Source organism: Podarcis tiliguerta, assembly GCF_965153285.1.
Source record: "Podarcis tiliguerta genome assembly, chromosome: 6".
Classification (NCBI taxonomy): domain Eukaryota; kingdom Metazoa; phylum Chordata; class Lepidosauria; order Squamata; family Lacertidae; genus Podarcis; species Podarcis tiliguerta.
Window position 1 is genome coordinate 96,608,821 of NC_139539.1, and position 17,488 is coordinate 96,626,308.

The 17,488-nt window shown below is 46.3% G+C and overlaps 1 protein-coding gene across 14 annotated transcripts in view; it reads left to right on the forward strand.

Moving 5' to 3' along the window:
- PDE4DIP (phosphodiesterase 4D interacting protein) overlaps positions 1 to 17,488 on the forward strand; it is a 108,446-nt gene that overhangs the window by 40,543 nt on the left and 50,415 nt on the right. For 7 of the 14 annotated variants that reach the window (XM_083446460.1, XM_083446469.1, XM_083446463.1 and 4 more), the window contains 10 exons: positions 591 to 708; positions 8,448 to 8,567; positions 9,812 to 9,931; positions 10,439 to 10,531; positions 10,973 to 11,191; positions 12,309 to 12,467; positions 15,323 to 15,436; positions 15,922 to 16,059; positions 16,763 to 16,942; positions 17,241 to 17,435. In XM_083446460.1, coding sequence (XP_083302586.1) covers positions 591 to 708; positions 8,448 to 8,567; positions 9,812 to 9,931; positions 10,439 to 10,531; positions 10,973 to 11,191; positions 12,309 to 12,467; positions 15,323 to 15,436; positions 15,922 to 16,059; positions 16,763 to 16,942; positions 17,241 to 17,435 — 1,456 coding nt within the window. Of the gene's footprint in view, positions 1 to 590; positions 709 to 3,828; positions 4,764 to 8,447; positions 8,568 to 9,811; positions 9,932 to 10,438; positions 10,532 to 10,972; positions 11,192 to 12,308; positions 12,468 to 15,322; positions 15,437 to 15,921; positions 16,060 to 16,762; positions 16,943 to 17,240; positions 17,436 to 17,488 lie in introns of those variants that run through there. The other 7 variants (XM_083446456.1, XM_083446466.1, XM_083446458.1 and 4 more) reach the window with 3 other exon arrangements.

Sequence of the window (17,488 nt, forward strand, 5' to 3'; positions counted from 1 at the left end):
CCAGAAGGAGCCTGGATTTGCTCTCTTTTCTTTCTTTCTTTCTTTCTTTCTTTCTTTCTTTCTTTCTTTCTGGTGTGGTGTTCTGTACACAGTATGCTTAGTGTTAAGGTTTCGTCTTATTATTTGTAACTTTAAGTCTGCTGCCAATCCTAAATGTATAGATTTGACCATTATGCTCATTTGCCTTCAGTAGCAGTAAAGCTCTGCTGGATGAAATAAAATTGCCTCTGGTCTATTTTTGGGGAATCCTGCAATGTGTTTAATTTTTTATTCTAACTGTATGCTGGATCAATATTGAGTAGAATTCATGACAAGTTGAAGAGGTCTGCGCAAACTTTGTATCTCTCTTTTGGGGGCAGGGGTGACCTTGAGGCCTTGCTGCTGGAAGTCTCCTGGCTTGTTTGGTTTTGTGGAGGAGGTGCTCCTCTGAGTGACAGGCTGACAAAGCCATCCGTAGCTCATTGTATTTGCCTCCGTGATGTCCTGACCTGGTCTAACTGCCCACAGTCGTGCCAAATGGCCATCCTGCCCTGTATCTCGTAGTGTTCCTTGCTTCCAGCCATGGTGACCGGAATGTTTTTCCTCTGCAGGAAGATTGAGGAGCTGGCTTGGAATCTGAGGGACAAGGAGCAGCTCCTTGAGCAGCTCTCCGCAGAGAAGCAGAACCTGTTGCAGCGTTTGCAGGAGCATGAGGAAATGAAAGTGCAGGTAACAATGCAGCTGAAGTTTCTCCAAGCACTGTTTTTCTAATGGTTCTTTTGCATCCTGCCTGCCCAAACGGCCTGCTGTTGGGTATATATTCCTTGTGGTCCCTTCTCTAGCTACACAAGATGTTTCCCTCTGCCTGGGAAGTGTTTACGCTGGTCTTCAGAGGCCATGAATCATTGTTTTCAGGAAGCTGCCTCCCTTTGCCACTTCTCTTCCCACCTGTACAGATATTGGCAACGTGGCCTCCTTGCATGAACAAGAACCCCTTCAGTCCCAATCTAATCCTCAAGCATCATTGGACCCGTAACAGAATCCCCCCAAAGATCCCAGATACCTTCCAAATATTATTATTTTTGCTAATACAGAGTAAAGCAGACATGCTTTGAAAATGAAACAAGCCTCACAAATACCATGGGCCTTTTCACCTACACATTGCACTTTGAGTACCTCCCCACCCCCCACCCCCGCAGTCTAAATAGAAAGACCATTCTGTCCTCACATAGCAGATGAGCCGACAGCCCTTGTTACAGAGGCATTAATGTGCAGTGTCAATTGAAAGAGGCAAGCTTCTGCTTCAGCGAATGCAGGCAGAGGAGCAGCATGGTTCCACCTAAGGCCACCAGTAGACAAAGAAAGAGATAAAAAGCTCCAAAGCTGCCAGGAGTGAGACGGTGCCTTTGCTGTTATGTGGCATTCCTCTCTCTCTCTCTCTCTCTCTCTCTCTCTCTTGGTACATGTGTGTATTCCTGGATGACTGTTAGCAGGACGGAGGCAATATCGCCCCCTGAAGCATGGAGCTGCAAATGTACTTAATAAAATGGTCCAGTGACATGGGAAGACCAGGGAGTTATGTTACTAATTACTTATAATATCAGGCAATAGCTAGTAGCTGCTCATCCTGCACTGAAATCACAGGAGGAAATAATGGGGGAGTGGGGAAACAACTGCATTTCTCTACATGCAAAATAAAACAGGGACGTGGGTGGCGCTGTGGTCTAAACCACTTAGCCGCTTGGGCTTGCCGATCAGAAGGTTGGCAGTTCGAATCCCAGCGATGAGGTGAGCTCCCATTGCTCTGTCCCAGCTCCTCCCAACCTAGCAGTTCGAAAGCACACCAAAAAGTGCAAGCAGATAAATCGGTACCGCTCCGGGAGGAAGGTAAATGGCGTTTCCATGTTCTGCTCTGGTTTCGGTATTCCGTTGCACCAGAAGCGGCTTGGTCAAGCTGGCCACATGACCTGGATACCTGTCTGTGGACAAACTTTGGCTCCCTCAGCCTGTAAAGTGAGATGAGCTCTGCAACCCCAGGGTCATCTGTGACTGGACTTAACTGTCAGGGGTCCTTTAACTTTTTAACAAAACAACAACAACAACAGTCAACTGCAGCTATCTGACAATGTCCTCTGGATTCTCCATCAAGGTGAGTATTCAAAGGAAGGTGATTCCAGAGAAAATAGCTAATGTGGAAGGAAACTGTGTTTGTTCTCCTTGTGGTGGAAGAAAGCCAATTATTTGTCTTAGGTTCCAGTCTAAGTCTCTTTTAAAAGTAAAAAAAATGTTTTGGTTTTCAAATAACTTCCAAAAAAATTCTGTGAGTCACAGAATTAAATGCAGCATTCCAGTAATAATTTCATGACAGAATAATTGTCTTACATCTCCTTTGTTATTTATATATGTGTTAGAGCCAGTGTACTCCTCCTTTCTTTGTTCCTAAAGCTTAATGGCTTTTTATCCTGTGTATTAAAGGTGGCTCATTTATTGGAAAGGCCATGACCCTCTTTCCATAGGCACTAATTTAATGTGGGATTTGTGTTCCTATGGTTTAGCGGAATCAAACATACATTGCCAATGGCTTAGTTCACATGTAATGCTGAGCCAAACTATTGTTTAGTGGGGAAAACACAAGCCGCCACGTTCCTGGCAGCTGTACTCCTCCCTTGGGAACCAGGCAGAGGGCCTTTTCGGTGGTGGCACCCGCCCGGTGGAATGCCCTGCCAGCAGATGTCAAACAGATAAGTGGCTATGTGATTTTTAAAAGACATCTGAAGGGAAGTTTTTAGTGTGTGATGTGGTATTGTGCTTTTACAATTTTTTGATGGGAGCTGCCCAGAGTGGCTGGGGCAACCTGGTCAGATGGGCGGCATAGAAATAATGAATTGATGTTATTGGTCCTCTTGCTGCTGCACTGTGGTTTGGCTAAGTGTGCCATCCAAACCTGGGCATGTGGCTTCCCCCAAAAACCAGGAGATCAGGTTCAGACAGCACCCTAAACTGAGTAATGGTTTAAGCATGGCAGCAGGAGAGCTGGGGGAGGAGTTCAGTGATGCCAGTCTATGAGGACTGTGAGTTCACACTATGCTGTGGTTTGGCTTAGCTTTATCTGCAAACTGAGTCAGTGTCATCATCACTGCTCTGTCAATTGTATTACTCACAGATACATAATTCTTCCCTTTCACATACATAATGCAAGCTCAAAGCATCTGAATTTGCATATCTGATGTGACTGTACGTTTAAGGTTTGCCTAAAACTTTATTTTTCTGGTTTTTAGTAAGTCACTGTGTTCTATCTATTTAAATCCTGATTGCATGAAAGTTCATTTAAGATGGCGTAATCATAGAACTGTAGAGCTGGAAGGGACCCTCAGCGGTCATCTGGTCCAACCCCCGCAATGTGGGAATCTCAACTGAAGCATCCGGGATAGATGGCCATCCAAGCTCTGCTTAAAAACCTCCAAGAAAGGCCAGTCCACAATTTCTAGAGGGAGACCGTTCCACGGCGGAACAGCTCTTCCCGTCAGAAAGTTCTTTCTAATACTGACCTGAGCCCATTGGTTCACGTCCTGCCCTCCAGAGTGGGAGGGAAAAGCTCGCTCCATCCTTCCTTGGAGGGTTTTGCCTGCATGGCCGGGTGCTAGGGCCCCTTCCCCTCGGGGAGAGCCGGGAGGCGGCTGCTCTGAGCCCGGGATGCTGGAGAGCGGGGCGGGGGACTACGACTCCCAGAAGCCTCCGCGGGCCGGCTGCGGCCGCCATCTTGCCGGGGGACCGGGCGCGGGCGCGGGCGCGGGCGCGGCCGGAGCATCTCTTGGCGGCGGGCGGGCGGCGGGCGGCTGCTCGGGGCCGCGCTGGGGATGCGCTCGGAGTGGTGCCGCGTGTGCGGCCGGGCGCTGTGCGGCACCCACCGGCGCTGGCTCTTCCACGGGGCGTCGGGGGCGCCGCCGTCCCCCGCGCCGCCGCCCTCCCGGCCCAGCCTGCAGGTGCTCCTTGCTCACGCGACGGGGCGCGAGGTGTCCCGCGACGGGCGCGCCGAGTTCGCCTGCGGCAAGTGCGCCTTCCTGCTCGAGCGCGTCTACCGCTTCGACACGGTCATCGCGCGCGTCGAGGCGCTGTCGCTGGAGCGCCTGCAGCGGCTGCTGCTGGAGAAGGAGCGCCTCAAGCTGTGCCTGGCCGCCCTCTACCGGAGGACCAACGGCGCCCCCGAGGCCCCGCCGGAGGGCCAGCCGGGCGGCGGGGGCGCTTGGGACGCCCGCTACCTGGCGCTGCTCCAGGAGGACTTCGCTTTCTCGGGCCTCGAGTGCTGGACGGAGGGCGAGGCGCGCGCCGACGAGCAGCCGCCCGGAGCCCCCCGACGCTGCCGGGGCTGCGCGGCGCTGCGCGTGGCCGACGCCGACTACGAGGCCGTGTGCCGGGTGCCGCGGAGGGCGGCGGCGGCGAAGAGCGCCGGGCAGCCCCAGCGCCCCGGCGACGGAGAGAGCCTGGACGACGAGGCGGCCGAGGCGGAGGCGGACGGGCCGGGGCGGAGGCGGAGGCGCGCCGAGGAAGCCGGCTCGTCTTCGCTGGAGTCGCTGGCCTCGGGGCCCGCGGGCGGCGGCCTGGCGGCGGCGCTGAGCCTACTGAAGGCCTTCGGCTGCAAGCCCGTGCGCAGCCCCCGCGGGAGCCGGCTGCCGGTGCCGGCGCGGAGAAGCCCCGAGGGGGCGGCCGGGGCTCCGAGCGAGGCGCCCGAGCTGCGCGAGCTGTGGGAAGAGCTGTGCGCCGACTACGTCCCGCTGCGGCCGAAGGTAGCGCCCTCGCGGGCCGCCGCGGGGAAGGAAGGGCTGCTGTCGGGGGCCGGGAGGGAGCCGAGCGGGGAGGAGAAGCCTGTTTTCCGGCGAGGCCCTCGGCCAGGGGATGCCGCAGCCTCCGGATCTGCCGGCTCCTTTTTAGGTTTCCGAAGGAGCGGCTGGCCGCGCGTGTAAATGGGCTACAAATCCTTGTTTTCGCTTTACCGTTAAGAATGCATTTTATTCAAAACGTATATTGGACTTGGTGCAACAAAGCAGTGCCTTCCCCCCAAGTGGATGTGTTGAGCATCAGGGCAGCAGAACAAAATCCCGCTTTCTGTGCTGTCATGTAATTAAGCACAAAATGTGAAACTGCAAAGTTGGCAAAATTATTTTTGAAGGAGGAGAAACCCTTAAAAGGCATGGATTGAGGAGGGGGTGGTCTTGTAAACCGAGTGTACACCTGGCAGCATTGTGACAATTTTCTCTCCTCTTAGTGACCCTGTACAGATGGGATCTAATATGGGGTTGTGCTGCCTATAGACAGACTTCTGCAGTTTAGATATTCTAAATAATTGGTGTGTCACCTTGAATTAATGGCAGCTCCCCTAGAACTGTGTCAGCTGCAGTCGCCAACATTCTAGGTACCATATGCAATGGAGTCTTGGATTCTCTTGGCTTTGCTAGAATTTGAAATCTCATTAAGTTCAACTTCTGGTTGTATTTAAGAAATTGTGCCTCTGTCATCTTTAATTTAGAAACATCCATGTCAGCCGAATTGGATTCACGTCAGTGAAAAGTGCTGATTTCAGCTAGCAGCAGAAAATTTAAAAAATGCATATGAATGATTGATGGCAATGACATTTTCATCTAGTTATCATCCAGCTTTGATTAGGGGAAGCTCACTGAACTGCTTTTAAACACAGTAGTGGAAGCTTCGCATTAAGAGCTGAGCCTCCGAAGTCTTTTGCAGCTGAGGATTATATTGAGCTTCTAACACCTTGAGAAAATCTTGTTCTGTTAAACCTTGGGGTTATCACTATTGCAAAGAAGTAGGTCCTTTTCTAGAGCTTTGGCTTAAATTGAAGTCAGTGGGTATGACAAGACTGCAATTGTCATAGCACTGAAAAGATCCCCAAATCTGTTGGCCTTCAGCTGGTTTGTGGCCTTTTTGACCCATAACTTGAGTGGCTACCTGGCAATCCCATGCATGTTTACTCAGAATTAAGTCCCATTAAGTACAATGGAATTTCCTCCCAGGTAAGTGTGTATCGGATTGTGCCCGTGGGGTGGGTCTCACAAGCTAAAGAGAAAAGGTCAGATCAGTTGTAGTAAAATCATATTTGAGAAAAATATTAAAAGTGCATGCTGAACATAAGAGCTGGGTGTGCAAGAGTTTGAAGGACACTGTGCCAGAGAATAACCCGTGTTTAATTTTAAGAAGATAATGGATTTAATTTTCTGTTTTGATCATTTACAAACCCACACTCTTATCTTTGAGGGCAACAAAATACTGTCACCAGCCAGGGTTGCTTTCATTGTCAAACTGCAACAGAGGAGGCCTTTTTAATCCAGATACGGCTTGCTTTAAAGCTGTACGTGGAAAATCAGAAACGGGCCAAGTTACATGTCTGCTAGAAAACTTGATATCTGGTACTTGAGCCAGATATTGTATTCTGTGCTTAACATCTGAAGTAAGACACTATGCAGTTTTAGGATGCCAAGGTGATGATGCCTCCCAGCATTAAGGGCTAGAATGTCAGATTAACTCTGAGGAAACCTAGAATCAAATCTGTACTGAGCCTTGAGCTTCACTTTGGGTCAGCCTGCCTAAGCCGAACCTGCCTCACAGGCTTGTTTTGGTAATAAAAAGGAGTTGGGGTGAGAACTAGGTACCTAATGATTGTTTTTTTTTGGAGACAGGATGGAATAAACTAGTTGGTAAAAACAGAGGAGCTAAGTGGCTTGGTTTTAAAATTCCACCATACATTGAATAATACATATATTTTTACTCCAAGGAGTGGCTGTAGATCTTTGAAACTCCTCTCAAAATAATCAGCAAGCTCCTCTTGGGTTCCCTTAAATGAGCCCCAATGACTTGTCTCATGTAGCTTTTCTTTTAATGGTTTTATGTTGACCTGCTGTTTTTAGTGGCTGCTTAATTTTACTCAACCTACTGATTAAATCTATTGCTTTTTAATTGTGATGGTAAGCCGCCTTGTCATGCCATTGTTCTGAATGGTGGGGTACAAGTATTTGAAACTAACAAATACAAGTAATCATCTTAAAAACACCAAGAAATGTCAAATAGGAAAAAGCACTACAAAATAATGAAAACAGTAATTTTAATGGCAATAAAGTAACAAGCAATGATAGAAGAGCCGTATTATACCACCATCCCCTTGAAACACTAGCAAGCAAAAGCTCTTGGAATTCATTCTCTGTTCTTTGTTACTGTGACACAGAATAATTTCCAAGCAGCTTAATACAGTACACAACTTTTCTGCAAGTGTGTACAGCTTTTGGAGCATGTGGGACATTAGTAGCATTGTTGTTTTAGACATACTTTATTAGGAATACACAGTTTTTTTACCTGTGGAGGAGTGATCAGCTTGCAGCAGAAAAAGATCCTGGTCTTCCCTATAAAACAACAACTCATTAATTTGGACGCAGCTTAGTAAGGCTGTGACAAGAAACGTCTGAGTAGAGCTGTCAGCAGTAGTGTATTGCCCTCACTCAGAAAAGGCTGTGCTCTGGGAAAGATGGAGCCATTCAGGTCTTCCCCAGGAAATGTTTGTTTGACGTCACTGTGACAGATTCAGATATCAGAATCTAAATCTGTTCACTATAGAGAGGATATTCCATACATCAGACCTTTAATGGCATTTGGGAGGGCACTCAGATGAAGCAAAAGGGTTATGAAATATTTTTACTCCACAACTCAGGGGCAGCACAGAGCGGGGCTATTTAAGGCACAGGTCCCTGGGCAGTGATTTCCCTAGACACCTCTGGATCCTGAAGCTCAGCGGTGAGTCTGAGCCTGGTTGCAGTACAGACTTTCAAGGCACAGGACACAATTGTTGTTAATGCCAGACCTTGCTTTTGCCACCATGGGGAAAGTGATAAAGACTACATATCACCTCAGTAGGAAGTCATGGAGTTGAGGCAACTTTGTGCTGATGAACATGAATCAGACTCCTTGCTTAGGAGTATGAGGGGAAATTGTGCAACAGAGAACAAATATTTTGGAGCTGCCTTGAATGTCATTGTGTGTCAGAAAGGCAGCAGGAAATATTTTAATAATAAACTCACACAGACTTATTGTGCTAGACATATTAGCTCCAATACAGCTTGAAGAAACAAAGTAACTTGAGTTCTGGTTAGTTTTGCTAGAACAATGAGGAAGAATGAGGAATGAATAGCAAGAAATGGAATTGAGAAGAGCAGGGGAAAGGGATAATTAATGATACTTTAATTAGTAACTGATGGAAAATTAGATATTTGGGTAGAAAATGGAAATGTCAGGGAACTTGAAAGCTGTGTTTATGGAATTGGAAGAGCTAAATTGTCCCAAGGCCAGCCTCTCACTGTGAATCTCCTTCATTTACCAGTCCATTTCCCTGCTGAGCTATATAACAGTGGAAGCAAACTGCAAAAGGAACCTTATCTGAGCAAATGTCACTTTTTTCTCACCCTTTTCAGTATTTGTTTGAAGACCAGCAGCAACTGACTCCAAGCAACTTATCACAAGGCAAACAAGCATCTGAACTAAATAATGTAGAACTGCTGGAAAAAATCAGCTGCCTTGATGCTACCAACAAGGTATTTTTTAAATAGTAAAAGTCAAAAGTGCATTAAATAGATTTGGGGCTAGTGTGTGAGTAAACACAACACATGGTGAGACATCTATAGCCTTTTCCTGGCCTATGTCTAGTTGTATGGTGGTCATAACATCTACAGGTGCCTGTGCCTGTAGTCAAAAATGCATAGGTTCGGTCCTATTTTCAAAAGCTGGAAGGGTTTAGATTCCATACTTCAGGCGATGTGTGTTAGATGAAAAACACTTTGTCCCAGACATGGAAATGCGGAGCTGGGGACAACCAGACACAGTCCTATCGCCTCAGCACTTTCGATGCTGTGCACTTCCTCCTAAGACTGGGGTGGGGACTCTTCCTCCCTGCTTGGTCTGTTCCTTTTGAACTGGTTATACCCCTCAATTCCTACATTCCAGTCACGAGTCTCATCCCATCAGGTTTCAGGCCATATTTGCCATCCTGAATTAAAAGCTCCATTTCATCTTGTTTGTTTCCCATACTCTCTGCATTTGTGTCGAGACAACTGAATCCATGGGTTGGGGCATGTGGGCTTAAACTTTTGTGCTCAAGCCTAAAAAAACTGTTCTGGGCCAGTTGGAGCCATCAGTGTGTTACACACACGCACACATTGTCATTTCTGCCTGTGGATGTGATCTGTCGCAGTCAGAAGCAGTCAGTTTGCTAGTATCACAAAATGCAACCTAACACTAGGGTGAGGCTAGGGGTTGTGTATTACACATTTACTTTAAAAATGAAACCTTAAATCCTCAGGTTTCATCTAAAATTTCCCAAAATTATGGGGCAGTAAACTTTCCAATAACACACTATATGTTGGAGGCTTAGGAAATTGCAATTCATGGAAATATGTAGAAAGGTTGAGTAATTCAGCAGTAGGTTAAAGCTGTACAGGCATAGCTCATTTTATTGCACTTTGCAGATACTTCTCCTTACGAGGATGTGGGCGCAGCTGTAGGCAGCAGAGCTGCTTCCAGGGAAAGGAAGCTGCCTCCCTCTCCACTCCCCCCCTGCAGCCGGTGGGGCCTGGCTTAATAAACCGCAGTAGAGTGTAAACATAACTTATATGCACTGGGAAACAAAGAAAATTGTGGGGCTCACTTTATTGCAATATTCCCTTTATTGTGGTGGTCTGGAACCAAACCTGTATTGTCCCTGAGGTGTGCCTGTACTGAGAATGGAAAAGAGTATCTTATATGGTCGAGTTCAAAGTGTGTGTTTGTTTACGACATTTAGCAGCTGCAAGAGAAACTGAATGAGATGGATTTTGAACTGAAGTCTGTTCAACATACATCCCAGAGACAGGATCACAAAATCCAGACCTTGAATGAGACCTTGAAGAGCAAAGAGAAAGAGGTTTGTAGTGTTGCCATCTCCTTGTCCAGTAAATGCTGAAATAGAGCCAGTGATTCAAAATTACAACTAACTGTTATTTGTAGCATATGAAATCTTCCCAGTATGTGAAATTGGGTAAGATAATTCTATAGAGAATGGGGTGAGCTGTCCTTTCTGGTACAGCATTTTAGGAAATTCTAACAGTCTTGTTGCACCTTGGGGCGGAATTTCCCGAACATGCCCACCAGCTGAAGGACTCTGCTTTGTGCAGCGGGGTCTCTGCTTTGTGCTGTACCTGAAATAGGCTCTGGTGGGGATTCAGGGGACCCCCCCCCCCAGAACAGCACTCAGGGGATGAGTTGGGAGATTGCTCCTTGTAGCAAGTGGCAGCGCTTGTGCAGAGAGAACATGTGAAATAATGCAATGTTGAAATCCATTATCTCAACTACCCCACTACAGATTATGTCTCGGGAGGGGGAGGTGACAGGTGCCTTTGCTAATTTCTCACTGCTCAATTCTGTCCTGTAGTCTGAAGAACTGTACCGTGTAATTGAAGGGCAGAATGAGACAATAGCCAAACTACAAGACACACTACATAAAACCCAACTTGGGCAATTGCAGGTATGTATCTTATTTTGATATTTCTTGTCTTATATCGAATATGTCTTGTTTTATCCCAGACATTTGAACTAGAGATTCAAAGTATATTGCCCTGATGTTTAGAGTACTGTATTTCAAGAAAATTAGCTGTAGATTGTAATATATGGTAAACAAAGATAATATAATAAGTAAACAAAATAATCCCCATTAGATTCCAAGGAGACAAAATACACAGCCAAGCTATTCAGATTATGTAGTGTACATGCAGATGCCACTAGCTACTTCCTCACTGTCTGAAAATGTTCCACCCTTAAAGAATTTTGCCTGCAGCATTGGCTACCGGCAAGAGCCTATGATATACCATGGAATGCACTTTTTAAAGCTCCAGTGTTTTTCTGGGCAGTGATTTCAGTCTTAACCCCCCCCCCCCCCACCACCTTTTCTGTTTTCACCTTTCTGCAGATCCCAGGGGGCTCCTCCATGTTGCAGCAGACACAGCCGGTAGCACTCCTTGAGGTACAGAACACACTTTTCTTCACTCAGCTGGAAGTGCAGCAACTGAAGACGGCTCAGCAGAAAAAGGATCTCCAGTTGGCTGAGGCCAGGAAGACCTCCTGCCTTGTAGAAACATGGCTGCAAGAGGAGCAGCAGCAGAAAGAGGCTGCATGGAAACACAACCAGGTATGGCATGAATTCGCTCGCTGAGCCCTTTTCACCCATCAAAATATAATAATAATAATGATGATGATGATGATAACAACAACAACAACAACAACAACAACAACAAAACAACAACTACTACTACTACTACTACTACTACTATTACTTATTTCTACCCCACCCTCCCCGGCCTGGACCACGCTCAGGGCAGCTAACACCAAATATATAATACAATAAAAACACAAACAATTGATTAAAATAGAATTCAAAATCACATTAAAATCAAAATGAAATTGAATGGCAACAACTATAGTGGTAAGGAATATTAAATATTCATCAGGCCCAGCCATCCGCGCTGGTCCCATAGAAAGAGGGAGGTCAAAGGCCTGGCAGAACAGCTCCGTCTTGCAGGCCCTGCAGAAAGATGTCAAATCCTGCAGGGCCCTGGTCTCTTGCGGCGGAGCGTTCCACAAGGCCGAGACCACCTCCAAAGTATTAGTGTTTGCAGACACTAAGGTCCTCCGCGGGGCATACCAGGGGAGGCGGTCCTGTAAGTACGAGACTTCTAGGCCATGTAGGGCTTTAAAGGTCAAAATCAGCACCTTAAACCTGACCCTGTACTCCACCGGGAGCCAGTGCAGCTGGTATAGAACTGGCTGAATGTGGTCCCACGGTGAGGACCTCATAAGGAGCCTCACTGTGGCGTTCTGCACCCACTGGAGTTTCTGGGTCAGTTTCAAGGGCAGCTCTGCATAGAGCGAGTTACAATTATCAAGCCTGGAGGTGACCATCGCATGGATTGCTGTGGCCAGAACAGGGTGAGAAAGGTAAGGGACCAGGCCTAAATGGAGCTTGAACAGCTGAATGTCTTGCATTGTCCTTTGCTGTACTTCAAGGGCCAGAAAATGTTTTCATGTCACAAATAAAAAGCCTCGCGTTACTAACTGTAAAAGTAAGGTTCACACAACCGGTTTGTGGCAGTGTGGTGGAAATGGCCAGAGTTTGCCTTTTGGGGAGTGTGAGCAGTCCTGTCGCTTTCCCTGTTGCAGCTCAGTTCAACCTTTCTGCCCTTTTGAGAGCTCCAGAGATGCTTCCAGGCCTGATTGACTGATGACTACATTGTTGTGTTGGTTTCCAGGAGCTGCGATGTGCTCTTCAACAAGTGAGAACAGAGCTGCAGAACAAAAACTGGCAATGTTGTACTTTGGAAAGAGAAAGATGGTCAGAGATGCAGAAACAAGAGCTGAAACTGAAGCATTTGAAGCACAGGCTGGCTTGCAGAGAACAGCTTCTACAGGTGAGATACAGATGGGATGTTAAATTCTGTTTGGGCAAAAACACACCTTATTTCAGATGGTGTGTGTGTTTAACAGGTGAGAAGGTCCAAAGATAAAACCAAAACAGTTCCCAGAGTTGTTGGTGTTGGGTTGGGAAATACAGTTGCTAAAGGGAATCTTCCACACTAGTCTGGAATTAACCAGCTTTGTTCATCTGCATGATGCTATCATCCTGTATATTTTTTGCAGTAGTGCTGTCTTTTCTCACAAAGGCTATAACGTTTTCAAAAGAACAGAGGAGTGGTGTAGAGCTGTTATACAGTGGTTCCGCTCCTTCCTCCTGGGCCGTGTTCAGAAAGTGGTGTTGGGGGATGAGTGTTCAGACCCCTGGGCTCTCACTTGTGGGGTGCCTCAGGGTTCTGTCCTCTCCCCCATGCTTTTCAACATCTACATGCAGCCACTGGGAGAGATCATCAGGGCATTTGGGCTGGGTGTTCATCAGTATGTGGATGAAACCCAGCTCTACTTCTCTTTCATGTAACGATGCACAGGGAAATGAACCTATTGCAACTCAGCACACATTTATTATAAGATTTGTGGGGAACTGCATTTTTGTTCACTTTTACTTGGCTAAAATATGTGAAAAGTATAGTAAAGAAAAGGAATGACACCCACCACAATAAGGCTCAAACACCCCAGCAGCCATTTCACACCAGTTGGTGCCAACAGAGCATATTGGGATGTACTCAAAGGAAAAGCTCAGTAATGGAAGGTTTATTTAATTCTGCTTTTGGCTTACAGTGCATTGCTAGGAATCTAACAACACATTAGAAACAGGCTAAAACATTATCCCATTGTTCAGTTAAGATGAGGCTTGTTAATTCTTTATTCCATTCATTTCTCAAAGTCTGTGTGTCAGATTGACATTCAACTTCTGTAAAAAGTAATAGCTGGGCGTTTTTTTTAGCTTCTAAGGATTCAGTCAAGTGTTTGAGTATTTCCTGTGTCTTGGATGTGGATGCATCAAATATCAAAGGAAATCCTAATCTAGCAAGCACTTCCTGCATGTACTGTTTATAAATTTTATCAAAAGCTTTTTCAGTATCCTAAAAAAAAAAGATTACTTTCTTATTCTATTTAAATCTATTAGATCAGCCACTAGCCTGATATTGTCTGAAGCATGTTTAGTTTTAGTGAATCCTGCCTGGTCACTCATTATTATTGGCAATATCCCTTGTTGCACTCTATTTGCCAAAACGGTTGTTAAAATCTTTATATTTACATTAGTTAATGATATTGTCTGGTTTTGGTATAACCGATATATGCTTGATTGAATGTCATTGAAAGAATTCCCCTCTTCATATAATAAACATAGTTTTGATGCTAGAAGATCCACACAGTTTTAAATCATTCAGATGGGAATCCATCTAATCCAGATCTTAAAATCAAAGATGCTAAAATTGTTTTTGTATATCTTCCTTTTCTACTTCCATTGAGTTGCCCATTCTGCATGAAATTTAAAACACCTGGGTATTAATATCACTTGGAGAATTTTATAATTCACTGGTTGCCCCTCTAATACTGGGAATCAATGCTCTGTCTTTCTTTTGTTTTAAACAATTAGCCAAGATCATGGCTGTTTTTTCACCATTTTCCTAGTATTTCTTCTTTGTACATGCAAGCATGAATTCTGTCTGTTGAGAAAGAATATTATTTAATTCATACTTTTTTGTATTTTGTAGATGGATTTCTAATCATTTGTGCCCAAGATTCTTTCATTTATCAAGTTATTCTTTCCCTTGTTTTTAAGCTGATTTTTATTGGAGGCAGGTGCTATAATATGTCCACTGATACGTGCTTTGTACGCTTCCCATTCAGACTTTCACACAGAGGTTGTTGCTTAATTCAGTTCAAAATATTGTATAGTCTCTTCCCACTTTGATTGAACAAAATGTTAATCATTAAGTAAAGACATATCAATACACCAGATACTAGAAGCCTTCCCCAGGTTATGGCCCCCACATAACTGCATTATGATCAGATACATAGCAGGGCTGGGTGATGTATCAAAACATTGCCCCAAAGCAGTTTGAGGTCTTGACTGCAGTTAAGGATTTCAGAATTTCCAACCCGGCAGTATATTGCGAATACAAGCCTCCCCCCTCCCTCCCCACTCTAGCCACTGCCTACCCTTTGCATGTGTTCATTGCCTTCTCCAATCACGGAAACAACCGCTGAGACGGTTAGGGTGCCAGTGGCAGAAAACTCATTCTGAATCTGACCGGACACAGGTTAGAGCTCAACGCTGAGCCTACCAAGCGACGGCGAAGAGGACTTTCACTTTTCACTTTCTTCACTGCCTCTATTGCATCTGCAGAAAATAGCAGCAGGAGACTCTTTCAGGTGGTTCGTAATTTAACGGAACCACCTTTGCCACCAGGGCCTGGTATAGACCCCAAGATCTCCTGCAATGATTGTGCAAAGCTTTTTTTGCAGATAAATTCACTCAGATTCGGACTGCTTGTGGCTACCCCCATCCTGTGAGCAGGCATGCAATGGTTTTTCAGAAAGCTTTCAAGGTAAGCCCTGTCTAGGCTGCTCTAGAGTACATTGCAGTGGCCAGTCAAGGTTAAAGGAGTTGAAGGTGCTGGGCCAGTCCTTGCTGTCTCATGATAAAAGGCCATGCTTGGCTGTGGCTTGTGCCCTGACCTTGGGTAAATGTGGGTCAGAAAAGTTGCCTCCTTGTCCCTATTCACAGCTGCTTCATTTGTCTTCCCAAGAACGCTTGGATCTCTCACCAGCATTGCTTCTCTCTTGGAGCTTTCTGAAGTTGCTCAGGTGTTATTGATGGTGTCAATATGTTCCATTTTTGCAGGAATCTAAGGAACTTATTCAGTATCACCAGAGCTTGGACAAGAGCCCCACATCAGCTGATAATATGGTGAAGAAATTGCAACAACGAATCAAAGACAGGGATGCCATCCTTGAGGTAATTACAGAGGTGTCCAGCACAATCTCTTGTGTATTTTTTCTGTGTTCACACTGGTGCCATCCTTTGCTGTCCCAGGCCTCCTCAGCTGGTAGGTTTTGCGGAGCACAGAGCACCCTGCTCTGCACCTCTGAGGTGGCCTGCTGCTCTTAGGGGGCAGTCTGGGTGGCTTCTGTAGGGGGTGGGGCTGCATCTTGCCCTTTCCCTCAGGCAGCCAAATGTCTTGGACCGGCCCTTGCAATGCCAAGAGCAGATGTCCTCTTTTCTCTCTTGTCTGGCGCATTGAAGAGGGGAAGGGGAGCTGAATCTCCCTCTTAACGATGAGTGGGGTGTGAGTTGTGAGTTCCACAATATTGTGGAACCCTTTTTCTATGTTTGTAAACTATTTAAATAGTTTATATGTATTTTATTAAATTATAATCTTGGTTGCTTGTCTTTGTGACACTTGCTACTTCTTTGCCCACTTGTGGCCTTTTTTGTTGCAGCGAGCGATCGATGAGAAATTCTGTGTGCTTGAAGACAAGGAGCAGGAGCTGCAGCAGCTTCGTTTGGCTGTGAAAGAGCGAGAGCATGACTTGGAAGAGCTGCGCAGGGTCCTCTCCCATAATGAGGCTACCATTCAGGTGGGTTGCAGCAGGAAGGGCAATGCTTATGCCATTCCTTCCGTCTGCCATGGCTTCCTGCCCACTTTTGAGACTGACACTGTATTAATGCAGCACTCTTCAAGACGACTCTTGCAGCAATTCCTTTGCCATTGCTTTTAGGTTGACTTGAGCTATGTTAGGGTTAATCCAGCGTTTCAGAGTAGCACTCAGCACAACTTAATTATACCTAATGGTGCCAACAAGCCAGCCCAAAGTTTCTATCCTCACATAGAATCATAGAACCGTAGAGTAGGGTCCTCTAGTCCAGCCCCCTGCAATGCAGCAATCTCGGCTAAAGCATCCATGACAGATGGCCATCCAAGCTCTGCTTTAAACCCTCCAAGGAAGGAGAGGAAGTCCACAGCCTCCTGTGGGAGACCGTTCCACTGTTGAGCAGCTCTTACTTGTAGTAGCTCTCCAAAGTCTCTGCAAAGGGCTTTTCTCTCCTGAATTGGGTTCTTCTGCAGCAGAGATCGCAGGAGTTGAACTTGGACCTTAAAACCTTAAAACGTCCAAAGTATGCATACCACTGTAGAGCTGTGCCCCCCCCCCCAGTGCCGTGTGCAAAAAGGACCTGATGGAAATAGATGTTGCTTGTTTTGTACCATGAGAAATCTAGACGGAGGTCTGGCTTGGCCTTCTGTTGATCTCTTTGCTATCCACTCTCTCCCCTCTCCCGTAGGGAATGGAGAGCTTGCTGAAAGCAAAGGGTCTGGAACTTGAGCAGCTGTTGACAAGCTACCAGAATTTGCGCTGGCTGAAAGAGGAAGTTGAAGCAAAATCTCTCAAGTGGCAGGCAGAGCAAGAGGGAACAATCCGGCAGCTGAAGGCAGCTTTGCATGACAGGAATAAGAAAGTGGAAGTAAGTGAGAAAGGCAGCTCTGTTGGGAGGCCCTGGGACTGTTGCCCCATCCTCTCAGCCAGTGATTGATCCAGGTTCACAGTCATTCTGCAGGTACGACATCGTTACTAAACCAGAATCCAGAAAGCAGTTGTTGGTTGTGTTGATCATTGTACATTGCCAGAAATGGTGCCCAGGCAATCATAGTTGAATAACCTCTGAAATTTCCTCTTCTCCTTGATCTCAGCACCCTGTCTGAAATAGGAAGGCCTGCTTTCCTCCTCCCTCTTGATTATCCTTGTCATTGTCATTTCCCTAGGCACTGTCAGCAAAACTGCTATGCAAGCTGGGGCCTGGGCAGAGGGAGCTTTTGGAAGAGCTGTATCTCTGCCTTCAGCAGAAAGAGCAGATCATAGAGGAACTCCTCAGTGACAAGAGCCGGCAGACTGTGGAGCAAATGGCTGAGCTTCAGGAGTTGCTTCAAGCTGTCCACACCAGAGAGCAGCAGAGTTGTGTAAGTGGGCAGCTGTGCACTGGGGTTGGCACTCTTCTCTTGGGCTTTCAATG